This window comes from Mycena indigotica (assembly GCF_014461135.1).
Source record: "Mycena indigotica strain 171206Taipei chromosome Unknown Mind.scaff0009, whole genome shotgun sequence".
Taxonomy (NCBI): Eukaryota; Fungi; Basidiomycota; class Agaricomycetes; order Agaricales; family Mycenaceae; genus Mycena; species Mycena indigotica.
The window spans coordinates 1,195,078-1,219,674 of NW_023503008.1; the positions used below are offsets into that span (position 1 = coordinate 1,195,078).

General features: G+C 50.3%; 11 protein-coding genes across 11 annotated transcripts; 5 read left to right on the forward strand and 6 right to left on the reverse strand.

Annotated features, from left to right (window-relative positions):
- Window positions 1-348: 348 nt before the first annotated feature.
- On the reverse strand, window positions 349-759 carry MIND_01020900 (uncharacterized protein; the record flags this gene model as incomplete). Its single annotated transcript, XM_037366799.1, has 3 exons — window positions 349-461; window positions 517-532; window positions 580-759. 3 exons carry the CDS (start codon window positions 757-759, stop codon window positions 349-351), a joined length of 309 nt encoding a protein of 102 aa, XP_037216193.1.
- An 877-nt stretch (window positions 760-1,636) lies between these two features.
- On the forward strand, window positions 1,637-8,848 carry MIND_01021000 (putative ATP dependent RNA helicase; the record flags this gene model as incomplete). Its single annotated transcript, XM_037366800.1, has 16 exons — window positions 1,637-3,199; window positions 3,249-4,498; window positions 4,546-4,991; window positions 5,043-5,091; window positions 5,138-5,233; window positions 5,285-5,363; window positions 5,411-5,434; window positions 5,485-5,570; window positions 5,618-6,359; window positions 6,406-6,662; window positions 6,709-7,105; window positions 7,153-7,467; window positions 7,523-7,742; window positions 7,790-8,217; window positions 8,263-8,366; window positions 8,413-8,848. The coding sequence occupies 16 exons, from the start codon at window positions 1,637-1,639 to the stop codon at window positions 8,846-8,848; spliced, it is 6,492 nt and encodes a 2,163-aa protein (XP_037216194.1).
- Window positions 8,849-8,886: 38 nt separating this feature from the next.
- MIND_01021100 (UDG domain-containing protein) lies at window positions 8,887-10,095 on the reverse strand (the record flags this gene model as incomplete). The annotated part of the gene is made up of 5 exons (XM_037366801.1): window positions 8,887-9,096; window positions 9,149-9,274; window positions 9,318-9,482; window positions 9,532-9,599; window positions 9,648-10,095. The coding sequence occupies 5 exons, from the start codon at window positions 10,093-10,095 to the stop codon at window positions 8,887-8,889; spliced, it is 1,017 nt and encodes a 338-aa protein (XP_037216195.1).
- A 51-nt stretch (window positions 10,096-10,146) lies between these two features.
- On the forward strand, window positions 10,147-11,601 carry MIND_01021200 (uncharacterized protein; the record flags this gene model as incomplete). The annotated part of the gene is made up of 1 exon (XM_037366802.1): window positions 10,147-11,601. The coding sequence occupies one exon, from the start codon at window positions 10,147-10,149 to the stop codon at window positions 11,599-11,601; it is 1,455 nt and encodes a 484-aa protein (XP_037216196.1).
- A 71-nt stretch (window positions 11,602-11,672) lies between these two features.
- Window positions 11,673-13,070, reverse strand: MIND_01021300 (LEA-2 domain-containing protein; the record flags this gene model as incomplete). The annotated part of the gene is made up of 7 exons (XM_037366803.1): window positions 12,646-13,070; window positions 12,538-12,595; window positions 12,396-12,488; window positions 12,289-12,351; window positions 12,144-12,245; window positions 11,783-12,094; window positions 11,673-11,738 (listed from the first exon to the last, which is right to left on the reverse strand). The coding sequence occupies exons 1-7, from the start codon at window positions 13,020-13,022 to the stop codon at window positions 11,673-11,675; spliced, it is 1,071 nt and encodes a 356-aa protein (XP_037216197.1). The 5' UTR covers window positions 13,023-13,070.
- Window positions 13,071-15,375: 2,305 nt separating this feature from the next.
- On the forward strand, window positions 15,376-18,537 carry MIND_01021400 (uncharacterized protein; the record flags this gene model as incomplete). The annotated part of the gene is made up of 12 exons (XM_037366804.1): window positions 15,376-15,936; window positions 15,985-16,102; window positions 16,156-16,397; window positions 16,450-16,609; window positions 16,655-16,771; window positions 16,825-17,153; window positions 17,356-17,414; window positions 17,464-17,653; window positions 17,703-17,761; window positions 17,813-17,990; window positions 18,037-18,379; window positions 18,431-18,537. 12 exons carry the CDS (start codon window positions 15,376-15,378, stop codon window positions 18,535-18,537), a joined length of 2,463 nt encoding a protein of 820 aa, XP_037216198.1.
- Window positions 18,538-18,612: 75 nt separating this feature from the next.
- Window positions 18,613-19,803, reverse strand: MIND_01021500 (Pre-mRNA splicing factor; the record flags this gene model as incomplete). The annotated part of the gene is made up of 5 exons (XM_037366805.1): window positions 18,613-18,781; window positions 18,839-18,966; window positions 19,016-19,339; window positions 19,390-19,682; window positions 19,728-19,803. 5 exons carry the CDS (start codon window positions 19,801-19,803, stop codon window positions 18,613-18,615), a joined length of 990 nt encoding a protein of 329 aa, XP_037216199.1.
- A 254-nt stretch (window positions 19,804-20,057) lies between these two features.
- MIND_01021600 (uncharacterized protein) lies at window positions 20,058-20,458 on the reverse strand (the record flags this gene model as incomplete). The annotated part of the gene is made up of 3 exons (XM_037366806.1): window positions 20,276-20,458; window positions 20,216-20,231; window positions 20,058-20,170 (listed from the first exon to the last, which is right to left on the reverse strand). Exons 1-3 carry the CDS (start codon window positions 20,447-20,449, stop codon window positions 20,058-20,060), a joined length of 303 nt encoding a protein of 100 aa, XP_037216200.1. The 5' UTR covers window positions 20,450-20,458.
- Window positions 20,459-20,538: 80 nt separating this feature from the next.
- MIND_01021700 (uncharacterized protein) lies at window positions 20,539-21,385 on the forward strand (the record flags this gene model as incomplete). The annotated part of the gene is made up of 2 exons (XM_037366807.1): window positions 20,539-20,631; window positions 20,690-21,385. 2 exons carry the CDS (start codon window positions 20,539-20,541, stop codon window positions 21,383-21,385), a joined length of 789 nt encoding a protein of 262 aa, XP_037216201.1.
- Window positions 21,386-21,459: 74 nt separating this feature from the next.
- MIND_01021800 (18S rRNA biogenesis protein) lies at window positions 21,460-22,975 on the reverse strand (the record flags this gene model as incomplete). Its single annotated transcript, XM_037366808.1, has 8 exons — window positions 22,750-22,975; window positions 22,631-22,702; window positions 22,409-22,584; window positions 22,291-22,362; window positions 22,117-22,241; window positions 21,945-22,070; window positions 21,651-21,896; window positions 21,460-21,604 (listed from the first exon to the last, which is right to left on the reverse strand). Exons 1-8 carry the CDS (start codon window positions 22,949-22,951, stop codon window positions 21,460-21,462), a joined length of 1,164 nt encoding a protein of 387 aa, XP_037216202.1. The 5' UTR covers window positions 22,952-22,975.
- On the forward strand, window positions 22,950-24,574 carry MIND_01021900 (E2-bind domain-containing protein; the record flags this gene model as incomplete). The annotated part of the gene is made up of 8 exons (XM_037366809.1): window positions 22,950-22,976; window positions 23,030-23,107; window positions 23,161-23,324; window positions 23,374-23,454; window positions 23,500-23,849; window positions 23,896-24,063; window positions 24,112-24,331; window positions 24,385-24,574. 8 exons carry the CDS (start codon window positions 22,950-22,952, stop codon window positions 24,572-24,574), a joined length of 1,278 nt encoding a protein of 425 aa, XP_037216203.1.
- Window positions 24,575-24,597: the final 23 nt, after the last annotated feature.

The following is a 24,597-nucleotide window of genomic DNA, read 5'->3' on the forward strand; positions in this document are numbered from 1 at the left end:
GTGACGAATACGTCTTCGAAGGCCATTATATAGATGACAATGACTGGGTCGGCCACATCTTGCTCTAGTATTGTGAGAGTCTCAAACAAATAAAAAACTCGTGTGAGGTGCGGCCCGATTCCCAGCGCGCTTGACCTCCCTTTCCGCGATAGCTTACCTCATAGGGATTGTGCGGGAACTCGAGCTGTCGTATGTTGCACACACACTTCAATTCTGACCTTCAAAGCACAATTTTGAAAAGTTGAACAAGTACCGAATTATTACATTTTTATGACACTTCCTTCACGCGCACATTCCAGAGCAATCGTCAAGCAACAGTTTGTCAGCACAGACAATGCATAGAAACCTTTAGACTGTTTTATCCTTTGAACCGGAAGGAAACCAGCGCTCTAAGAACTTGATCACCCACGGAGTCGGCGGAGGGTTGAAGTATTTCAGATCCTCCCTCCCCAACACGACGACTGCAGCATATCAGTATAACTAACAGCGGCAAAGCTCCAGCTAGCAAGCACTGACCGCATACTTCTTGTAACTAGTCAACGATAAGGGGTGCAGAGTAACGAGTTTCATAACGCCCACCTGAGCACGCTCACGATACCATTCGGCACAGTTTCTTTCAGCAGTCTCCCTCTCCTCAGCCGTCAAGTCATCTCTCTCCATATCCGCCTCACAGGCTGTGATCTTCTTCGTGTATGCTTCAATCCGTAAGACAAGTTGCCGGGCTGGGACATAGTAGAGTTCCAAATTTGACGTATTCATGAGGGAACTGAGGCAAGTCGGTGGGGGCTGTGTTGATCACGAACCCTCCATGTCGTGGCCCCTGAACAGACGGGCGGCCCAGATTGTTGAAATGTCCAACGCCTGAGAGCAGATGCAAAAATTAGTATCGTATGTATCTGATAGGGTAGATGAGCACCCACCAACTGCGAGAAGATACATTGGGGCTTCGTTGCATCTTTTTCGTAAATTGTGGCCGAGATGGGCTCTTGGCGTGGCCACAAGATACGGATGCTAGATAATGTCTGCCGAAGCTTTCTATACCACTCACACTCGGGCATTCCCCCACTCTGTGGGTTTTAGACGCGAACGGCACTGACATGATATCGTCCAAAGGTATCGATGGAGAAGGCTTTGCCGATTCAATAAGAACACTTCACGCGGCCCACCTCAGTACGTTGAAAGTCAGCTAGATGTAGCAGGGGTATGAGTGAATGCCCTAGTTACGAGCAAACAATGGGAGGTTGAGGATCCCTTCGGCCATGAGCTACTTTCTCTTGAACCTGCGCCGTTGGAGCTGACCAGTCGATTTAAACCACATATAACAGGGGGAAATCCCATTAGTCGGTGGCCAGCGTGCGCGTCAGAGTATGGTTCCGAGACAAGGAAGGAAGGAGCAGGGTGAGTTAGCGAAAGGACGCGAGGCGGCGAAATGAACCAGTTCTAGTTTGTTGAGCCCTTGTGGGGGGGGAATCAGTCGACTTAGGGATACATTGCTTGGATTTTCCTTGTTCTGTGGATTCTTGTATTCAAAACACGGTCGAGCGACGCAGGTTGCGGAGTCAAAGGCTGTTTCAGCTCGTGACATAACGCGCTAAACTTTTCCTTCGCCAACCAACTCATTGTTGGCTACTCCTTCATGGCAGGGCAGGGCAAGAAACCGGACTTGTCCGGATACAACTATGGCGCCATATCCTCTCTTGTGTTGACTGCTGACCGGTCAGCTCTCCCTCGTCGCGACAAGGAGCCAGATGGTGCACCAACTTCACTCGTTGGTCGTATTAATCCTCGCGATATGGGCTCCCACGTTCAGCGCGAAACGCCCAAGGACCTCGAGAAGAAGAAAAAGAAGGCTTCAGACCGCCAAGATGCGTCTGAGAAGCAGCCTGCCAAACGAAAGACAGAGGCCGCTGGGTTTGGGTACACCGACATTATCGAGGCAACCCAGGATGTGGAGGGCCTCACTTATCGACCCAGGACAGCCGAAACGCGCGAAGTCTACGAACTCATCCTGTCGTCTGTCCATACGTCCCTCGGAGACCAGGCGCAAGACGTCGTTCGGAGTGCTGCCGACATGGTACTCGAAACGCTCAAAAACGAGAACCTGAAGGATTTCGACAAAAAGCGCGAGATTGAAGAAATTCTTTCAGTCAGTGTGAACAACGAGCAATTCTCGCAGCTTGTTAGTCTTTCGAAAAAAATTACCGACTACGGCGCCGAAGATGAGACCTCGGGGGACCCCGACGTCAAAAATATGGAACTGGATGACGAGGTTGGAGTCGCGGTTGTGTTCGATGAGGAGGAGCAGCAGGACGATGACGAAGAAGAACGGTTCGACATTGGAGATGACTCAGACGACGAAGAAAAGGAAGCAGACGATGGCCCTGTAGAACAAGCAGAGGATTCGGACGAGCTTGTTATTGGAGGCGAGTCTGCCCAAAGCAAAAAGACCAAGTCCGACAAAGATATCGTTTCCCCTCACGCCATCGACGCATTCTGGGTCCAACGTCAAGTTGCAGAAATCTACCCTGACCCAGTCACCGCTGCCGAGAAAACAACCTCCGTTCTCTCGATCCTCGGCTCCGAGTCGAGTTTGCGCGACTGCGAGAACCAACTGATCGAGCTCTTCGAATATCAAAGCTTCCATATCACAACCAGATTCCTCAAGAATCGCGATGTCATCGTCTGGTGCACAAAGCTCATGCGAAGTGATGCCGATGAGCGGGTTAATGTGGAGGTTGCGATGAGGGAAAGGGGCGTGGGTTGGATTCTTCGCGAGCTTTCGGGGGATCGTCAGGCTGGCAAATCCAAGCCGTCCGATGCTATGGACGTCGATGAACAGAAACACGACGTGCCCAAGACCGCCACTCTAGCCCCTGGTTCAACTCTGCAACCGAAACGGACCGTGGACCTGGAGAGTATGATATTCAGCCAGGGCGGTCATCTCATGTCCAACAAGAAATGCAAGCTACCAGAAGGCTCTTTCAAACGCGCCAGGAAGGGTTACGAGGAAATCCACGTTCCCGCTCCCAAAAAGAAAGCCATTCCCGACACGGATTTGGTACCCATTACGAGCATGCCTACTTGGGCTCAACCCGCCTTCACTGTCCCACGCCTCAATCCCGTCCAAAGCAAACTTTATCCCATTGCATTTGGGACGGACGAGCCGATCTTACTTTGTGCCCCGACTGGTGCTGGAAAGGTTTGTTTTTTGCGATTTCAATAGATATTGTTCCTCATGTCCTTCCTAGACGAATGTCGCTATGCTCACCATCCTCAACGAACTCGGCAAACACCGCGACGAGGAGACGGGAAAATTCGACCTCGATGCCTTCAAAATCGTTTACATCGCCCCGATGAAGGCGCTGGTGCAGGAGATGGTCGGCAACTTCTCGTCGAGGTTGAAGGTTTTCGGCATCACCGTTGGAGAATTGACCGGAGACTCGCAAATGACGAAACAACAAATTGCGGAGACTCAAATTATCGTCACGACGCCCGAAAAGTGGGACGTCATTACACGGAAGAGCACGGATACCAGCTATACGAATCTCGTGCGACTCATTATCATCGACGAAATCCACCTACTTCACGACGAACGAGGACCTGTTTTGGAGAGCATCATCGCTCGAACTATTCGAAGGATGGAGCAGACCTCTGAGTACGTCCGCCTTGTGGGGTTGTCTGCCACTCTTCCCAATTATCAGGATGTCGCCACCTTCCTGCGTGTCGACGACAAGAAGGGTCTTTTCTACTTCGATTCGACCTACAGACCTTGTGGACTGCAACAACAATTCATTGGTGTCACAGAGAAGAAGGCGATCAAGCGATACCAGATCACCAACGAGGTCTGCTACGAGAAGGTGCTGGATCAAGCGGGTAAAAACCAAACCCTGGTCTTCGTGCATTCTCGCAAAGAAACCGCAAAGACGGCCAAGTTTTTGCGCGATATGGCCGTCGAGAAGGAAACAATCACCCAATTTGTCAAACCTGACGCTGCCGTCCGCGAAATTTTGACCGAGGAGGCCAACAACGTCAAGGACAGCAATTTGCGCGACCTCCTTCCTTTTGGTTTTGGTATTCACCATGCCGGAATGTCTCGAGAAGACCGTGGACTTGTCGAGGAGCTGTTCGCCGATGGATCGTTGCAGGTTCTTGTTTGTACTGCAACGCTTGCTTGGGGGGTCAACTTGCCGGCGCATACTGTCATCATCAAGGGCACCCAAATATACAACCCTGAGAAAGGGCGTTGGGTCGAACTCTCTTCTCAAGATGTGCTCCAAATGCTTGGGCGTGCTGGTCGACCACAATACGACACGTACGGCGAGGGCATCATCATTACCAACCACTCCGAGCTGCAATATTACTTGAGTCTGTTGAATCAGCAGCTCCCGATCGAGTCGCAATTCGTCTCTAAGCTGGCGGACAACCTCAATGCAGAAATAGTCCTCGGAACGATCAGAAACCGAGACGAAGCGGTCCAGTGGATCGGCTACACCTATCTGTGAGTTTTTTAAAATGTTGTTTGCATTAACTAAAACATCCTTCAAGTTATGTTCGCATGCTGAAATCCCCAGGGCTGTATGGTGTCGGGGTTGACTACCAAGACGACGATGTCGGGTTGATCCAAAAGCGAGCCGACATTGTCCATTCTGCCGCCGTCCTGTTGGAGAAATGTCAGCTGCTCAAGTACGAACGGTCCTCAGGCCGGTTCCAGAGCACTGAGCTTGGTCGCATCGCGTCACATTACTACGTGACCTACAACTCGATGATGACGTACAACCAACATCTGCGGCCAACGATGTCGACCCTCGAACTTTTCCGGGTCTTCGCCTTGTCAAATGAATTCAAGCTTCTTCCCGTTCGACAAGAGGAAAAACTGGAGCTGGCGAAACTTCTCGAGAGGGTCCCGATTCCTGTCAAAGAAAGTGTCGAAGAGCCTGCTGCGAAGATTAACGTTCTTTTGCAGGCGTACATCTCGCAGTTGAAACTGGACGGTAAGCAAAAAACATTCGCTTGTCCCGCGATACTGATATTCGACATGGTAGGCTTTGTGCTCGTTGCGGATATGGTTTTTGTGCAACAATCTGCGGGGCGGTAGGCACTTTTTTAATCGTCCAACCTAAGTCTGATTCCTGTGCAGTATATTGCGCGCTATGTTTGAGATCTGTTTGAAGCGCGGTTGGGCCGTTCCTGCCAGGGCAGCCTTGGACCTCTGTAAAATGGTCGAAAAGCGCATGTCAGTGCTTAGATTTTTTCCGCTCTTTTTTCGTTCTGACCGATTGGCTAGGTGGGGCTCCATGACTCCCTTGCGACAATTCAAAGGTGTGCAGTCAGATATTATTCGAAAGGCGGAGGGAAAGCAATTCGTGGGTTGATATCATCTGACGTGATTTATCTGCTCACTCTCATGCAGCCTTGGTATCGCTATTTCGACTTGGTAAGTTCATCATGACTACTTCACACTATTTTATTCTTATCGAACGGCAGACACCACCGGAAATTGGAGAGCTCATCGGTATCCCTAATGCGGGTCGACTGGTGCATCGACTTGTGCATAACTTCCCAAAGCTTCAGTAATTCTTGTCATTCGTCTCTTGTAGTCACCCTAATATCCTGTCAGATTGCAAGCACAAGTTCAGCCAATCACCCGCTCGCTTCTTCGGATTGACCTGTCCATAATCCCCGATTTCAGATGGGACGAGAAGATCCATGGTGGCGCTGAAACCTTCATCATCATGGTCGAAGATGTGGACGGCGAAATCATCCTCTTCCATGACTCGTTCATCCTGCGTCAACGTTATGCCGAGGACGAGCACAACGTGACACTGACTGTGCCTATGTTCGAGCCCGTGCCCCCCAACTACTACATCTCCGTTATCTCAGATCGTTGGCTACATGCAGAAACTCGCTTGCCAATCTCGTTCAAACATCTCATTCTCCCCGAAAAATTCCCTCCACCAACGCCACTCCTCGATCTGCAAGCTTTACCTTTGTCGGCCCTCCACAACAAAGAGTTCGAAGCTATATATTCTTCCTCTCTCAAGACCTTCAACAAAATTCAGACCCAAGTGTTCCAAGCCCTCTATACCACGGACGAGAATGTTTTCATAGGCGCCCCTACGGGTAGCGGCAAGACTATTTGCGCCGAATTTGCTCTATTACGACTTTGGAGTAAACGAGAACAACAACGCGCAATCTGCATTGAACCGTATCAAGAGATGGTTGATATGCGTGTTCGAGAGTGGCAGGATAAGTTTTCACGTGTGCAGGGTGGGAAGGAGATTGTGAGTCTCACTGGGGAGACCAGCGCGGACCTGCGCTTATTGGAGAAGGGCGATGTAATTGTTTGCACACCGACACAGGTCAGTCCTTTGATCGATTTGATCCACCTACTAATCCACTTGATAGTGGGACGTTATATCTCGACGATGGCGTCAACGAAAAAACGTTCAGAACATTGGACTACTCATCGCCGACGAGGTTCAGCTAGTCGGTGGTGAAGTTGGGCCCACGTACGAGGTCGTTATCTCTCGCACGCGTTACGTCGTCGAGCAAACGGAAAACAAAACCCGCATTGTCGCTTGTGGTGTCTCTCTTGCCAATGCACGAGACCTGGGTGAATGGATAGCTGCGCCTTCACACGCCATCTTCAACTTCTCACCAAGGTCAGTTCAAACTCATGCTTATACATTCCATTTGACATCATTGTAGTGCTCGTCCACTCGATATGGATATTCATATCCAGTCATTCACCATCCCACATTTCCCCTCACTCATGATCGCCATGTCGAAACCAGCTTACCTCGCAATCGTTGAATACTCACCCACGAAGCCGGTCATCGTGTTTGTACCTTCACGTCGCCAGTGCCGCCTCACCGTTGACGACCTCCTCACCCACTGTGCTGCTGACGATAAGCCTGACCGCTTCTTAAACGTTGACGACATCTCTGTTTTGACGCCACATCTCGATAACATCACCGACCGCGAGCTGGTTGAATGTTTGAAACACGGTATCGGATACTACCATGAAGCTCTGACCAAGCAAGATAAGCGTATCATGCAGCGGTTATTCGAGGCTGGTGCCATTCAAGTCTTGGTAGCTTCAAGGGTGAATACTTGCATTTTTCAACTCGGCTTAATCTGATATCTTTTCAGGACACAGCCTGGAGTCTCCCAGTAGCGAGTTACCTCGTCATTATCATGGGCGTGCAGTCCTACGAAGGCAGAGAGCATCGATATATCGACTACCCTGTCATGGACGTCCTGCAAATGATGGGCCGCGCCTGTCGGCCTCTCGAAGACGAGCGCAGTCGCTGTGTGCTCATGTGCCAACAAACGAGGAAGGAATTCTACAAGAAATTCCTCGCCGAGGGTTTGCCAATCGAGTCGCATCTCCCAACCCACTACTTGCACGACTACTTCCTTGCTGAAATCGCGGTCAAAACGATTGAGAACAAGCAGGACGCGATGGTTCGTCCCCTTTGTTTCTATTTTATGCATTCTCTTCATTTATTCTCTCTTGTAGGACATTCTGACGTGGACATATTTCTATCGACGCATGACGCAAAATCCAAACTACTATAATCTCCACAATGTCAGCCATCAACACTTGTCCGACCATCTGTCCGAGATGGTCGAAAACACGCTGAACGACCTTGTGAATTCGAAGTCAATTTCCATCGAGGACGAGATGGATGTGTCCGCGCTCAACCTTGGTATGATTGCTGCCTACTACAACATCTCATGTGAGTTTTCCTCTGGTCCTTCCGTTCATAAGCTAAGTTATTCGCAGACGTCACCATCGAGGTTTACACGTTGTCGTTGAAGGAGCGCACGAAACTCAAAGGAATCCTCGAAGTTGTGTCTTCGTCTGCCGAATTCGAGAGTATCCCCATCCGCCGTCACGAAGAAGCGCTACTTCGTCGAATCTACGACCGCGTTCCAGTCAAACTGGAGAAGGCCGACTTCGAAGCTCCGCACTTCAAGACTTTCTTATTACTCCAAGCACACTTCTCTCGTATCCAATTGCCACCAGATCTTTCTGCAGATCAGGCGCTGGTACTTGAAAAAGTGCTCAACCTTCTCTCCGCATGTGTTGACGTTATGTCGTCCAATGCCTGGTTGAGTGCACTTGGCGCAATGGATCTCTCGCAAATGTGTGTCCAGGCAGTGTGGGAAACGGACTCGCCGTTGAAACAGATACCACACTTCGAGCCCGATGTATGTTTTCTATTGCTTTCGTTATACCATACTCAACTTGTGCAGGTCGTTTCGCGCTGCAAGGAGGCTGGCATCGAGTCCGTCTACGACGTCATGGAGATGGAAGACGACACTCGCAGCAAACTGCTGCAAATGACATCCGCCCAGATGTACGTTGTCCCCCGTTACGTTTTCCTTGCTGAGAATCCTGTTCAGGAAAGATGTTGCGGTGTTCGTCAACTCCTATCCAACACTTGATGTGTCGCACGAGCTGGTGAAAGGCGACTATACTGCTGGGGCGCCTATCGTTTTGCAAGTCGCGCTATCCAGAGATGTCGATGAAGATGACGAGGCGGGCGACCAGGATGTGATTGCGCCATTCTATCCCACGAAGAAGCTTGCCAACTGGTGGCTTGTGGTTGGCGACTCGAGTACACGCAAGCTGCTTGCTATCAAGCGTGTCACTGTGAACAAGAGTCTGGCGGTCAAGCTCGAAATCACGCTTCCCAAGGGCACACACTCGCTGAAGCTCTATGTCATTTGCGACTCGTACCTCGGCGCAGACCACGACATCAGTTTGGATCCCATTGAGGTGGCTGAGGGTGAAGACAGCGACAGTGACGACGACAGCGGAGACGAAATGGAAGAATAGATTTTGTCGTGTACGTGTATCATATATTGCTCACATTGTTATTGTATTAGCGCGCTTTCTTCTTTCTCCTCCTTGACCACCAGTGACTCGGGAAGTGTGAGTAAAGTTGACAAATCGAGATCGAATTTGGGCGGCGGAGCGATTTGGTGAGGTTTTACGACGGTCATGTTGGCTGTGGAGATATTCCCTGCTTTCAGATCCTCGACGAGCTTCCGTGCTTCGCCGAATATTCTCCCTTTCTCTGGACGCTGAGAAAATGTCAGCGGTGTTGTGCAATTGGGTTGAAGAATGAAGAACGACCTTGAAATGTGTGACCAAACCAGAAGTACTTGGTGCTGCGAAGAAAATTGTCTCTGCAAACTTCGAGGGGTTTGGGTGAACTAGTTTGAATGACCTCATCCCCCAGGACTGGGTGGCAGTATGCATCTACGATGATCATGTCACTTCAGGACTCGGATTTGAGACTTACTACACCTAGTTTAGTCTCGACTGCCTTTGCGATGCTGATACCAACAAAGACAACAACGCAGGGTCGATATCGGGCTATCTTCTCAAGAAAGATAGGAACGCTGGCAAGCTGCTCAGCCGTAGAGAGTTCGGTTTGCTCAGCGGTTGGACGGTCCACGAGGTTAGTCTTCGAAGGTCTTAGCAGGATAAGGGGAACTGGAATAATTCTGACTGACTAGGCCGAGAGAGAACCGCTCTGGGAGACTCCAATCGTCGTTTGGCGATATTTTGGCGTCAGTAAATCCTGAAAGGACGATGATATTGTCCTTAACGGAGCTGGACTTCGACACACCTGAAGCATGAAGACACCACCAGAAGTGATTCGAAGGATTCCCATAATGATGACCTGATTCAGCGCTTTTTCGTCCAGGACTAAGCAGACGGTGAAAGAAGATTCGGTGCCACAACGACAACGCTACTTGATCCCACAAAACACCACTGTCGACCTGTGAGCGAAAACCCAACAGAGTTGCAGAGGTATTACCGTCTAAATCTTCTCTGAGGTAGTCGTTGACTTGACGTAGATTTGCATAGGTCTCTGGAGGCGCATACGCTCTCTTCTTTCTCTTCTTTGGCGAACTGCTAGCTAGGGCAGGGGTACTCGACGGTCTTTTGAGGTCCTTGGAACGTCTCGGCGACGAGATACCGTTGTCCCCGTTCCTATCAGTTGAGTGCTTTGAAGGGGTGAAGGAAAACTGAGAGATGGACTCGCGGAATTGGAGGAGAGCATCCGAGGCCATTTGAGATCACCTGACCGTGACTCATTAACGATTCTTGTTCTCGACCGCGATATGGACACTCTACCGACTGAACTGCTTGCCCAAATCTTTAAATGCGGGGCGTCTGAAGGCTGTCACCTCCTAATCCCCTACAAAGCCGTTAATCGGTGCTGGAGAACTGCGGCGCTTGAGTACCCAGACTTGTGGACCAGCGTCTACCCGTTCTGCTCGATTAACAACAACGATGCTGTTTCGTGGACGTCTTTCTGCCTTGAACGATCAAAGTCGTGTCTCTTTGATGTCGTTCTCCATCTTCCGAGCCCGCCCAACATGGCTCTCGTTTCCAAAATAATGCTTCTCATTGCTCAACACATACAACGCCTCCGCTCGTTGTCCGTCTTTGCCGTAGACCAGACCAACGCCGGAGAAGTGTTTGCTCTTTTGGAAAATGCCCAGAGAGCCCCCCGTCTTTCCAACCTGGAGCTGGTCTGTGACGATACCCGAAGTATCAGCATGACTGCCCCACACGACGGGATACTTATTTCGACTCCCGCACTTTCCTCGCTCCGTCTTCATGGCGTAAGATCGCCGGTACCATTCGTGGGACTGCGGTCGCTGGACCTCAAAGGATTACGTACCTCTTATGCAGACTTCGAGGCGATGGCCACCGCGTCGCCGCTGCTCGTGCAACTCGTTCTCCCGAACATTCGCTTATTGGTGGACCCACAAACATCAACATTTCCTCCAATCCAAATGCCTTCACTCAAGGCTCTTGCACTGAGCTTTGCCCACCCCCCACCGTCTAACCAGTTCAATCCCTGTCATAGTCTCCTCTCTTTTCTGCGTTTGCCGAACGTCGAATACCTCGAGCTGGTCGGTTCCATAATCCCCGATCTTGCGGCAACTTTTCACGCGAGCTGCTTTTCCAACTTACGCACCTTGCGGCTCGTGGGCTTGACCATTGTCTCACGTGACCCTGCCATCCAAAATGCATCGTATCTGCGGTCACTCGGTACCATCGAGGAGCTCCACCTTATTCATTCTTACGCTGAATATCTTTTACCATTAGAACAACAAGCAGATCGGTCCCCCAAAGCTCGGCTGTCGCGAACACGGTCTATCAATTTCCGCGACGAACCCAAGGCACATCATCGTATTATACACCCACTGAACAAGATGATCCCTGCCTCCCGAGCAAGCCTACCACTTGACAACATCGAAGCGGTCTATCCCAAACTTCGCTGCGTCTGTCTCGACACTCTTTTAGCCAAAGACGCTGTCTGGCTTTACACTTTCGTCACGGAGCGACCCAACATCCGTCTCGTCAGGCTTTCGCAGAACATAAACCGCCATTTCTCAGATAGCCTAGGCCTCTCAGATGGCGGGGCATTGCAGACTTTACCCTGGCGCAATTTAGACAGATCTGACCACCAGCCCGTTGATGCTGGTAAAATGCTTCGTGAAAGAGTTCAGGTCGAAGAGCTCAAGGCAGAAGGCCTCATTCCCTGGCGCGGGCCCACGCCGTAGGCGAGTAGCAAATGTGTGTAGGTTATGGTAGGGATACAGCATTATGATAAATGTCCGTTGTCATAAGTCCGTTAAGCACCAGTGCGGCCAGCGCCATTCGCAGCACCGATAAGCGCCCCAGCGCCACCAAGCAACCCCTAGAAGACATCAGCGGACGGGTTGACAGGACAAGACGACTCACCGAGAGGTCCGATGCGCTCAGAGGGCAAGTAAAGGTAAACGAGTTGGAGATGGTCGGTGAGAGCGGGATGAAGGCAAACATGATGCCCAGCTTGATCTTGTAGCGCACAGTGAGCGACGACTTGGCGCCACCCAGTATTCCGCATCGGGTAGCAATATCGAGCAGAATCTTGTTGCTTGGGTCTGAGGAGGTCTTGTAGTCAATCGCGAACGGGAACGTGAAGTTTGTCTCTTTGTTGGAGGCAATGCTAATGTCGGATGCGGTACCGCCACCAACGTCGGTGTCCGGCTGGCCGTCAATAGGGTACAGGATCTGAGGCGTCATTAAGCTTGTGTTCTCTTTGAACTGGATGTTAACTGACGTCTGCTGTGATTTTGTTGAAGTTGACGGCAAAGTAATTGGGGTTTTGTACAGTGATGTTCACTCCCATAGCAATCTTTATCCCATCGTTCGAAGCTTGGATCTATACTTGTCAACACAAGCAGACATTTGAGAACACCGCGCACTGTTGATCCTGTCGACGTCATTGGTGCGACAGTCCCGAAGGTGATGCTTGGCGGTCGGAGCCACTGGGTTGGATTAGCAAAAGCGCGTGGGATGGTTGGAAACACACCAGAACAAGAGCAAGCAGGATAGCAACGATGAGAAAGATGGCACTGAAGAAAAAGCAACAGAAGAATCTAAAACAACAGCTGCCCCGTCCGCCCTAGGGAGCCAATAAGCTCCAAAACATGTCCAATAAGCTGATATCATACCTTCTTCCAAAGGTTTCCCTGGAAATCCTGACGATACTGCCTCAGGTTGCTGGCTGTTCTTTGAGGTCATAAGTACTCCCAGACACCCGATGAAATGACGCAACGCACTTTGGACCCCGCGGTGTCGGCGTGAACTCCCCTGCTTCAAATCTACTCGTCTCGTCTATGCTCTTCGCTGGGGCAATGGGCGGTGGGGCGGAGTTCGTATAGCTTCGATTAGAGGGTTGTCGTTGAGGATACTGCTGATGCGGTTCGTCAGCATATGACCCTTGCCTGAATTGCTGTGGCTCGTCGGTATATCTTCCGCCGTAGTTGTTGTAGTTGTCGTAGCCGCCGTTGTCATAGGTCGCGTGTGGTGGCGCGCCGCCATATGGATTGTACTCGACTGGTTCGTTATATTGCCCATAGTGTTGTTGTTGCTGGCCTTGGCCTCCGTACTGCTGTTGTCCACCGTACCGGCCAGCGTACGGGTCGTTGTAAGCCATAATAATCAAACAAGTTGGGTGGAAGCAAGGTGGAAGGGAGAGGGAAATGCTGTGTGATGTCACCATGTCTCTTCCGCAGTCACCACCACACCCCAGTCGTCCGTCCAACTCAAATACTTAAGTAGTCTACAAGAAAGAAGAGCCCTAGCACTAGTCTAACTTGGCCGGCGATATCGAACAGCTACACTCCCTATGGAATCTTTGTCACCTCCAATGCTGAACAAACCACGATTCCACTGGTTCGATGAGAATGTGGCTATGCGATTGAGGAGGTCTTAAAACCTACTTGAAGGCTAGTATAGTACTTCTGACGGTCATGAATGCAGACACTCTCGGTTTTTACTCCATGGCAAATCTCGGTGTTATTAATAGTCAACAGCCTCACAGAAAAAATCGCAACAGCTGAAGCGGAAATGCAGAGTCCTGATTTGCCCGTTGCTGAAAAGGAGGCTGCTCAAAGCAAATGCAAATAATGGTATTGTACAGTTTCACCATCTGTTGACACTTGGTTGACACCGACATGGGACGACCATCTGAGCTTCAAGTTTCGTTCGCATCCCCACACACGGTGTACGAGCAGCTGGATGATAAGCGGGGCTTGGTTTCAATCCCAAGCCAAACAACCACGGCTGGCGAGCAGACGACCTATGTCGGCCCAAAGGGAAGCGTCGCGGAATCTCCTGAGTCCTAGGAGATACACGGACGCGGATGGGGATGCAACCAATGCTCTCACGCGCCATCGGAGAGTATGTGACACATAACGGGTCACATAACCTGCCTTTGACGCTATGAATGCCTCCAATCTCGATTTGTACTACCTCTCATCCTGGCAGCTCGTCGCGCGGGCCAAAAGTCTTACAGAGAAAATCGCGACAACTGAAGTGGAAATGCAGAGTCCTGACTTGACTGCTGCTGAAAGGGAGGCTGCTGAAAGTCAATGTAAAGAATGGTATCGAGAGCGTGCTGAGGTGAGAGTCAGACAAGATTTATTTACCTATGGGGCGCTCATTTATCATAAGATACAAGAAATATGTGGTACCACTTCGAGCTCTACTGTGTGTTAATAACGCTGACCCGTCACAGCGATTGTCTTAGCGAAAGAGTGGAGGAAAAAATCCGATCCTCCACCGACTACGTGGATCGATAAGCTGGTGGATAGGTGGTTTCTCAAATCAAAGGACAAGACTGTTTGAATGTACTTGGAGAGAAATTTGGCGTGACAACAGGAGTACGTGCGATGGCAGAAGAAGGGATACTAGAGAATAAGATATCCACAAAAGGCAACGAACTCCGTCGCAGCAAGTGGTGTCACCCAGGCGGCATATCGCCTCAGGCGAGGTGAAGCACGGCCGTTGACAAGACCTAGGTTAGTAGTGGTAGCTGTGTAAATGAATGCTTTGAAAAGTTGCCAATGATTTTCTTCCGTCTTCTTCCATTTGGTCCAGGGATTAGCGGCTGCGCGACGAGGCTATCGAAACCAAGCGACTCTTGCAACATCTTCCGCCAGTCTGGCCCTAATATCTTGTCGATGGTCGAAATGGCGTGGAACTGCATCAGCTGGTTGAAAACGAGATTCTGAGCGCCATTGTCGACGTTCTCGACGTTGTCGAAGTTCTCGGTGGTTGGAGTTGCCATAGGACCGTCGTAGCTGGAGAGAAGGCGATGGCTTTGAGACAAGACGTAAAGAGTCTGACTTTACACGTAAAAGAGTGGTTGCCACTTTCAACAGGTCGTCACTAGTACTGCACAGCTGAGCTGATTGTTGGATGCATTCTGTGAGACGGAACATCGTGTAGCTAGAGGTATTATCTGAAGGACTTGTTGCGCTCTGAGGCAGAGTCTGACGCCAGTGATTTACCATTTGCCGTTCCCTTGTTTGCGAATTGCCAACAAATTTCACCTTGCCCAACATCTACTGGAGCACAAGTCGACGCAGGTTACTTTCTTCTGGATACTCGAGTGTAGATTTCCTCAGATCCTTTTACTTATGCATTTCGAGGCACCGTCTTTTTTGGGTTGGATGTGTCAATGCCGGTGGCGGTGACTGTGTTAGACCCAGAGGGCGTCGATGAAATGGAGGGAAACAGTGGCTTAATGGAAGACGACCTGTAGCCTGTTTTTCATTGGGGTGTTGTTGGGCACCTGGCCCTTGTCGCGACGAGGGAGAGCTGACCGGTCAGCAGTCAACACAAGAAAGGAGATGGCGCCATAGTTGTATCTGGGCAAGTTCGGGTTTTGCCATGAAGGACTTGTGTCACGTGCTGAATCAGCCTTTGACTCGGTCGCTGCAGCGGCATGTAACCATGACGTACTATTGGAATACAGGAATTCACGGAATAATAGGATCTAAACCATGGATCTCGATCTGAGTCGACTTACTCCCCCGCAAGGGCTCAGCGAACATGAGCGGGAAACGATCTTCACCCATTTATTTCGCCGCCTCGCATCCTTTCGCAACACCCTCTTTCTGTACTCCTCACAAGACCAGACTCTGAGTCCAGAAGCTCGCCACGCGCATGAAACGAGTATACAACAATGGGCTCAAGGTCTCATCGAAGTTGCCTTCGTCATCTGTGGTGAACCAGGCGGCGGCCACTGCCCCGAACTCGACCCCTTGACCGATACCGCTACTGCACATCTTCGCCTTCCACCCCCAGAAATAATGAATCGCTTTCTCAACGCTCTTGCTTTCTTGAACATCGCCAACACCAAAGAATTCTCAGCCCTTACTCGCTCGTTTTTATCCACCTTTGGGTCCCTAGATGAACGGCTGATTGTAGCCGCGCTCAAAAATCCTCAGCGTGCAATTGAAGAAACAAAAAAGATAGTAGAAGCGACCAGGGAAAAGCATTCGCAGCAGGGAAAACTGTTGAGGATGGCTGGCGTAGGGCTGGCTGCCGTTGCCGGCGGCGTGGTATGAATTACACCAACATGTTTCATTCTGGCATTGACGATCTAAGAGCTTGTTGGGGTCACCGGCGGGCTTGCGGCTCCTCTCGTTGGCGCTAGTGTTGGCACAGTGCTCGGTATCCTTGGTGTGGGCGGGACGGCAGCCGGTCTACTCGCGACTGCTCTCGCAAGTACTAATCTTTCTATTGTCATTCGGACTCCGGTACTGAAGTTAATTTGCCAGGTTCTACTGTAATATGTGGTGCCCTTTTTGGTGTTTACGGAGGGCACACAACGTCCAGCATGGTTCGCCGACATACGAGGGAGGTGAAAGATCTGGATATCGTCCCTGTTCATCCACCGAAAGAGCACGAGGCACTGGCCGTGCGGTTGTGTGTAAGTGGCTGGTTGACTTCCAAGGAGGATGTCATTGCGCCATGGACCATATTCGATGCGGATGGCGACGATACGTTTGCCTTGCAATGGGTAACTTTGAACCAAACGATCTAAAAGGTCGAAATTCTGAATTATGCCATAGGAGGTTGAACTGTTAGAATCCTTGTCAAATGCTCTCACAACATTGGTCAAAACTAATGCAATACGTTATCTGCGAGTCGAAGTTCTCAAACGCACAGTATTCGCTACTCTCATGGCTTCCCTCGCTCCTGTCGCCCTACTCAAGTTCGGTGAAATCATGGGTGAGTATTAATCCCACCCGATGGCCCAACGTATTAACTCTGCAGACAATGATTGGATGAACTCGCAGGCCCTGGCTATCAAAGTTGGTGCAGTCCTCGGTTCTCTCCTCGAGAAACGCGTCTTTGGTCATAGGCCTATCTCTTTAACCGGCTATTCTCTTGGTTCATTTGGCCCATGTCAATGCGTCGAGGTAACTAATTTCACCCCTATATAGGAGCCTTGGTTATCATGGAGGCGCTCAAATACCTTGCATCGCTGCCTCCATCTGAAACTTTGCATTTGGTTCAAGACGTCTACCTATTCGGAACTCCAGCTCCTTCAGATGACATAGCCGCTTGGACTAGTATGCGACGACTCGTCTCAGGGAGATTGGTCAACGGTTACTCGCAAGACGATTACGTCCTGGCTGTCCTGTGTCGACTGTCGAGCGTGTCATGGGGAGTTGCCGGTATGCAGTCTGTTGACGTATTAGGTGTAGAGAACGTTTTGTGCGAAGTGGACGGACATACCCGCTGGCGTACGATGATTGGCAAATCACTCTTGGTAAGTGCTGCTCCCGGGATTGTCGAAGAGCGAGTAGTCCAGAGCGATGTAGAAGGGTCTTTTGAAGACTCGTTATCTGTGGAATGACCATGTGACATTTGGAGCTTATGGAGCGGTCATGCCCATAGCTTGTCAGCCGCCTGAACGCGTCGTATTTAACTGATCCGCGCTCCCATTCGTGGGCATGGCCCGTCCGCTACAGTCCTTTCTCGGTGGTCTTGGTCTGAGCCTCCCCTTGCATGCACTCTTGACGCTGAATGGGTAGGCAATCACACTTATTACCCGTCCAATGTCGCGTCATCGTTTGCAGCAATGTCTTTGGAATTTCCGGCTTTCTTCATCGCTCTTTTCGCGGCAATCTAGAAGCCATTGCCTCCACTGCCGGCTTACTCCTGGGTGGCGTAGTGGTTGGTCTGGTGGAAGGCCCGAGCTTAGACCGCATTGATATGGGTTCGCTCTCTCTTGTTATCTCAGGATTGTTGGTCGGCGTAGGCACCAAGGTATCATCTGTCGACTCTGACTCGGTCCGAGCTTAACAAGACATTCAAGATGGCCAATGGCTGCACATCTGGTCATATGTTGGCGGGACTTTCGCGTTTTTCCCCTCGGTAGAGCGCCTGTTGACCCCATATGTCAACCGTCTGACCCTTCAACACAAGCTCTGCTGTCGCCACAACCATCTTTTTCTGCACCGGCGCGATCACCTCCCACATCGTTCACGCGAAACACCAGCGCGGCTCCCGATCTTCGCTAGACTGGACTCTGGATGCGACAGGCTCGACACTCTTAGCACTCCAAACAATACCCCTCTTGACGTCCGCCGCCCTCTATTTCTCAGTCAGTAATCTGCCATCACTCCTGCTGCCCCACTAATCTTTTCTAGATTTCACGTCAAGATAACTCTATTCACGCTAAGTTTCGCCTGCTTGCCAGTCTTGCGACTGGCTTCGAATTCGCGTTAGCCCTGCGCCTCTCCAGCCTGACCGAGGCACAGAAGGTCATCGACTTCTTGCTTCTTCCTGGGCACGAAGCATTTGATCCATCACTCGCGTTTTTAGCCTTCGGTGCCTTGCCTTCCTGCATTATCCTCTACCGATACGCCCGTGGCTCCGAAATACCTCGGCTTGGTGGGGCTTGGTCCATCCCCAAGAATAGTCAGGTTGATACTAAACTCGTTGTCGGTTCCGCGATCTTTGGTGTAGGGTGGGGTCTTTCGGGTTTCTGTCGTAAGTATTCAGTGTTTTATAGCATCGCCTGGAACCTAATTGGATCACAAGCCGGTCCAGGCATCGTCAACTTGGGCCGAGCTGTTGGCTCCGGTATGGATGTGCTACCATTCGCCGTTTGGCTGGGTGCTGTGGTTATGGGTGGCGTTGTCGTGTGAGTTTCGGGCGAGGTTTATGATTATTACTCTTTATTACACGGCTGTAGATACAAGCTTAATAACGGAAGGAAACAACTATGTCACAACTACTAGCGGTGTTGGTACAGGAGTTATATCGGCTGCCTTTTTCTTCCCTCGTCCCCAACGCACAGTGACCCGCTCTCCATCGATATCCAGCCCATTTGACCATGCATATGCTGCAGCCTCCGCCGTAGACCGTTGCTTGAAATTTACAAATGCGCATCTGGAGGTTTGTACCGATTCAGCTCCAGACAGTAAACAAGAGGAAGAGGAGTCTTACTTGGTCTTTGCGACATGCACAATAGATTTGACTTCGGCTGGGTCAACAGATGACAGTGACTGGAACACAGATGTTCGTATGCTTTGTTCGGTCGAAGTCGCAGGTACTGAAGGAAGGAAAAGGCTCGTCTGAAGCCTCGAGTCAGCGAAATTGCAAGGTCAAAATGAACTGTCATACGATAGTTGTATCATCTGGAGGTTTTAGTCCTTGGCTTTCTGCATGTGTGGACATTATTCGCTGCGCAACAGGATCCTCCCTGCCATGATAGCGGTCTTGGATGTTTTTCTCTATATTCTGGTGCTGGTCACCAACGGGCATTTCATGTCTGAAAGGGCATTCGGCTCCACGGTTACATTCGCCCTTGACAAAGAAGGAGCAGATATGTGGCCGGTTACGTTTGTAATATGGGTCGGTTCGAGCGAGTTGCTTTAGCATTTCTTTGCCAGCGGACTGCGAGCGAGTTGGCCCAGAACCCTGGATGCCAGTACTACCAGCTTGAAGCTAACGTTCAGATCAGCTTTCGTAGCGTGGGAGCACAGACATGCACTCACCTTAGACTCCATATTTTGCGCATAATATTCTCGATTTATGTCGCTTGTCGGGGCTTCGTTTGTGACTCCAAGCGCCATATCGCGGACTTGGGTGGGAAGACCGTACTCAAGATCGAGTAAGCAGGTCTGGCAGACGTTCTTCACCTTGGCGCAGGTTTGGCAGATGACGGTATTCTTGAATCGCATACCAGCTCCGGGATTCCAGCGAAAAACGGTGAATGGCCGCGCACAAGTACCACAAGAACGGCCGAAATCTTGCTTAGACATGCGAATGAATGGATTGTCGCCAAGACCTACTTCAATTAGCCTTTTTTTCCACCCGTTTTGAGGCCACATACACGTCTCACAGAGCACAGGAAAATCGGTTGACTCCCAACCGGCTTTATTGATGTCTCCCTTCGCCTTTTGTGCCATTTTCGATGTATGAGGCCGAGGCCGGGTATTGCAACAAGTTGAAGAAGAAGACGAAGTTCGGAAGAAAGCAGTCTTGGGGTAGTCACAAATGCGATCAAGTTATTCGAGCCTACTGAAAGACATTTTTATCTTCGCCTTTAAGTAGAGCGACAGGTTTATGTTTATTTCTACGATTTCTTGACCAAGTACACGACATGTAACTAAAATAATAATAATAATAAAGTACACAAACTGTTGAGCAAGCGTCGACATATTCAAACGATCTTGTCCTTTGGGTTGGAGGGAAACCAACGCTCCACCAGCTTTTCAACCCACGAAGTTGGTGGGGGGTCGAACACCTTCCACATCTCTTTCGCCGAGACAATTTCTACGACTGGTCAGCGTTTTGGGGTAGTGGAATTCGCGGTGATACCATATATTTCATGTAGCTTATTACAAATGAGCGCTTCATAGTCGATAAAATGATTCTCACCTCAGCACGCTCCCGATACCATTGTGCACATTTACGTTGAGCGGCCTCCTTTTCAGCCAAGCTGAGCCTTTGCATCTCCGCTTCAGAGGCTGAGATTTTCTCCGTGAGATTGTTTGCTAGCACGGCAAGCTGCCAAGCTGGGAGGTAGTACAAATCGATAGTGCACGCATTCATGGCTGTCAGAGGTGTAAGTAGGAGCGTTGATCTTCAGTTCTCGGCCCAGTGATTTCCGATATTTTCCCACGCACTTGCTTCAAGCTTCCATGAGTAAACCTACTCTCTCGCAGACAGGCGGCTCACTGCTCATCGCATGGCAACTCAAAGACAAGAATGTGCTCATAGTCGGAGGTGGCGAGGTGGCTTGTCAAAGAATCGAATCTGTTCTCGCTACCGATGCACATATTACGCTGCTAGCTCCTCTCAAAGGCTTACATTCCCGCACAAAAGAGCTCATCGACCTCCACCCCCTCCCGAATCACTTACTATGATCGCCGCTTCTCTGGCCCCGCCGAAATACACAAAATGGACATGGTTCTCACTGCCCTTGACGACGCCAACCGCTCGCGCGAAATTTGCGAGATGTGCCGCAAAGCTCGCATAGCCGTCAATGCTGCAGATATCCCAGACCTTTGCGACTTCTACTTCGGCGCTCAAATCCGTGACGGCCCTTTGCAAATTATGATTTCGACCAATGGAAACGGTCCTCGTATGGCTGCATTGATGAAGAAGAAAATTCAAGCTGCCTTATCAGGGAGCGAAGGGGAGGCTATCGATCGGGTCGGAGTCTTGCGAGCGCAGCTCAAAGAGCGTTCTCCAGGCGTGGGAGGTCCACTGGGTCGTCGTAGAATGAAGTGGATGTCGGAAGTTTGCAATACTTGGGAGATCGACGACTTGACAAAACTGGACGATGCTGCCATAACCAAACTACTCGACGAAGGCTGGGAAAAGAACACAGTACCTTCACCTCAGAACTTCTTTTCGAATCATTCTCGAGCCTCCAAAATTTCCCTGCAGCTTTCTCATGTTGGCGACCTGATTCCGTTCATCGGTACCTTTGCCCTAGGAGGTCTTTGTGCGACGTTGCTCTTTCTCGGTCATCGACATGTCTAGATCTCGTAGGTCTCCCGAGGTTTTGCTACAGAAACTGAATTATACAAGGTGTAGATGCAGTGTGTACAAATAATTCAAGCAAGCGTCCTATTAGCGTTAACGTAGCCTGTACCATAACAAGAATATAAGAGTTGAGAAGACTCCTTGTCTGAGGCATCTGCAGCTACAATTTTGAAAGAAGTCCCAAAGAAGGTCCGGACATCGCGCAGGAATTGAATTCTGGAATAGACGTCAGTGGAACGTTGTCAAGAAAGGACTGACAAACGTTCGCGAGGTTGGTGCGCCCATGCGGCACCGCCCTACATCCTCACTTCCAAGGACCATCATGAGTAGCACTAGAGTCTGGTGTTGGCGGTCTACGCATCCTCCTCGCTCTATCTCAGCGAGAAGGGCTCGTGTGGCTTGCAACGCAATATCTTCTGGCGCGACCCCGGGTTGGGATGTTGCTTCGGCGCAGTATAGAACAGATGTAGTCGACTCAGCGAGCAAACTCAATGCGTACCCAGGGGACCTACGCGATCATGATTAACTCTGAGACCGATGCAAACGTTGCACGTACTTGCCGCTTTCCTCGCCCTTGTAAACATCAGAGTAAAGGTATATGTCGGGGATGTAGCGATTGAGGATAGACCGAGAGGCTTCAATCATGCGATTGGAGAACTGGGGACTAACACGGACAGCATGACTAGGAAATCTCAGTAACTGTCAATAGGAAAGCGAGCTGGACATACGCAATTCCACGTATTCGGTTGATTTTACCAGGTTCGACGAAGTTGAGTGTCTTGACCTGTTTCACAACTGGACACAAGAATTGGACCTCTCCTCCTCCTGCCGGTGGAGCGCCGCGTTTGTTGATCTGGGTTCTTTAATGACACCTCAAATATAGCAAGTAATCGTAGGCTTACCCGCAGCTCGAGTCCATCCGAGACTCCGAAAGGGAGAAGATGTGGCAATGTTACAGTTCTGAATAGATCGACCTGTGTTTTATCAGCCTAGGATAATTGAACGCTTGGGTAAACAGACCGAAAGATCCTGGTCGTCAGTCGTGATTCCTCGGAGCGTGAGTTGGAATGGCTTTTTCGAAAAGGGGGCGAGCATGACTATGGGCTCGAGGAAATAGCCCACAGAGCGCGACAATGGGCAGTCATGAGTTATGGGTCCGCCAGATATGATACCGGGCTTGAGGAGAAGGGCAGTACCTCGATGGAACTGAGCACACAGAGATGTTGGAGGAGGAGTAAGTACCAGTAACAGATATCTCGATTACTGTTCCGTTGGTAACTTTTTCTAACAGACGAAGGAGGCTTATTTCGAAGTCTAAAGTCGCGGTCAACCACCAAAACTTTTCCGAGCTAAATTCTCACCTCGTAGGCCAGGATTTTTGTCATCGGATCGGATTTTGTCGATACGAACTGGTTTTCCGCTGAGGATTGAAAGGACTAAACGAAGTCGGAGGTGTTGGTGCCCACTGAACTGGATGAGCATTAGCCAAAATTTCGTGACAGCCGAGCTTGCTGTGTCAGGCTGACCAACTTGACAGGGCTTGACTTGTATTCGAACAATCATGGCGACCACAAGCACCGACTGGCCTGTGAGCCGAGCTGAGCTTTCTTCGCCTGAATCGAGGGCTTATTTTTCGCGTAGGACCGCTACTATGATATAGACCAAATATTGGAGAAGCCCGGGCCCCGTACCGACCCCGACTTTCTAGCAGGCGACGGTGTAACGCGTTTATTTCTCGTCTGCTTCATCCATGCTCATATTCACTTCCTCAGGTTAAAGAGTTCTTGCGAACAAAGGCCAAGATCCTCGTCATCGGCGCCGGTGGCCTGGGTTGTGAAATTCTAGCCAATCTCGCGTTAACTGGATTCAAAGACATCCATGTCATCGACATGGACACCATCGACATTAGCAATCTCAATCGCCAGTTCCTTTTCAGGTTTGTCACTCTTCTGACTGTGGGTCATCCCAAGCTGAATGACTGGTAGACCAAAGGATGTTGGACGACCCAAAGCAATTGTCGCGGCCGAGTTCATCATGAATCGCGTCCCGGGCGTACAAGTCACACCGTGTGTCGCACAACTTTCTGTCCGATAAATACTCACTCTTCCAAGATACTATGGCAAAATCCAGGATAAAGGCGACGATTATTACCTCCAGTTCAACCTGGTCATCTGCGGTCTTGACTCGGTTGAAGCTCGCCGATGGATGAGCGCCACTCTTGTCAACTTAGTCGATCCGGAGAACCCAGAGAGTCTGAAGCCTCTGATAGATGGAGGAACTGAGGGTTTCCGTGGTCAAGCACGAGTCATCCTGCCCACAATCACCTCCTGTTATGAGTGCTCTCTCGACATGCTGAACAAGCCCACCGCCTTCCCTATTTGCACAATTGCCAACACCCCCCGACAACCAGAGCACTGCATCGAATGGGCGTCTGTCTTGGAGTGGCCTCGTATTCATGGCCGTGAGCGCTTCTTCTGTTTGTTGATCCCCACTCATATGGGTTGCAGCCGACAAGAAGTTGGACAATGATGACCCCGAACACATTACCTGGTTATATAATCTAGCCTCCGCCCGTGCAAAAGAATTCAACATTGAGGGTGTCACTTGGTCTCTCACTCAAGGAGTTGTAAAAAATATTATTCCTGCAATCGCATCAACCAACGCGATCATCGCTGGTTTGCAAACCTTTCTCTATCTGGTTCAATAGACTGACCCACACCAAGCGTCATGCTGCAATGAGGCGTTCAAGATCGCGACGAGCTCTGCTGCGTTCCTCAACAACTATTTCATGTTAATCGGCACCGACGGGGTCTACTCATATACTTTCGAGCACGAAAAGCGCGACGACTGTCCTGTTTGCGGTGGTAGCTCTCTCGACCTCCCGATCAGCTCTGAAATGACGGTTGAACAACTGATCGAACTCCTTATCGAGAGGCAAGATGTGTATGTCTCGTTTCAAGCCGTCTACTCTTGCTATAAACTAATTCCATTCTTAGTCAAATCAAGAAGCCCTCATTGTCCAGCGACTCGACACAGATTTATCTGCAAGCACCGCCAGACCTGGAAGCGGCCACGCGCCCCAACTTAACCAAGAAAGTTCAAGATTTGGTCGCAGCAGGAGGCGAAATCACTGTCACTTCTCGCAGCTTACCGTTCAGTCTCTCCTTGCGAATCAGTTATACCTGATCGCCTTTGTTTTGTACATTGCT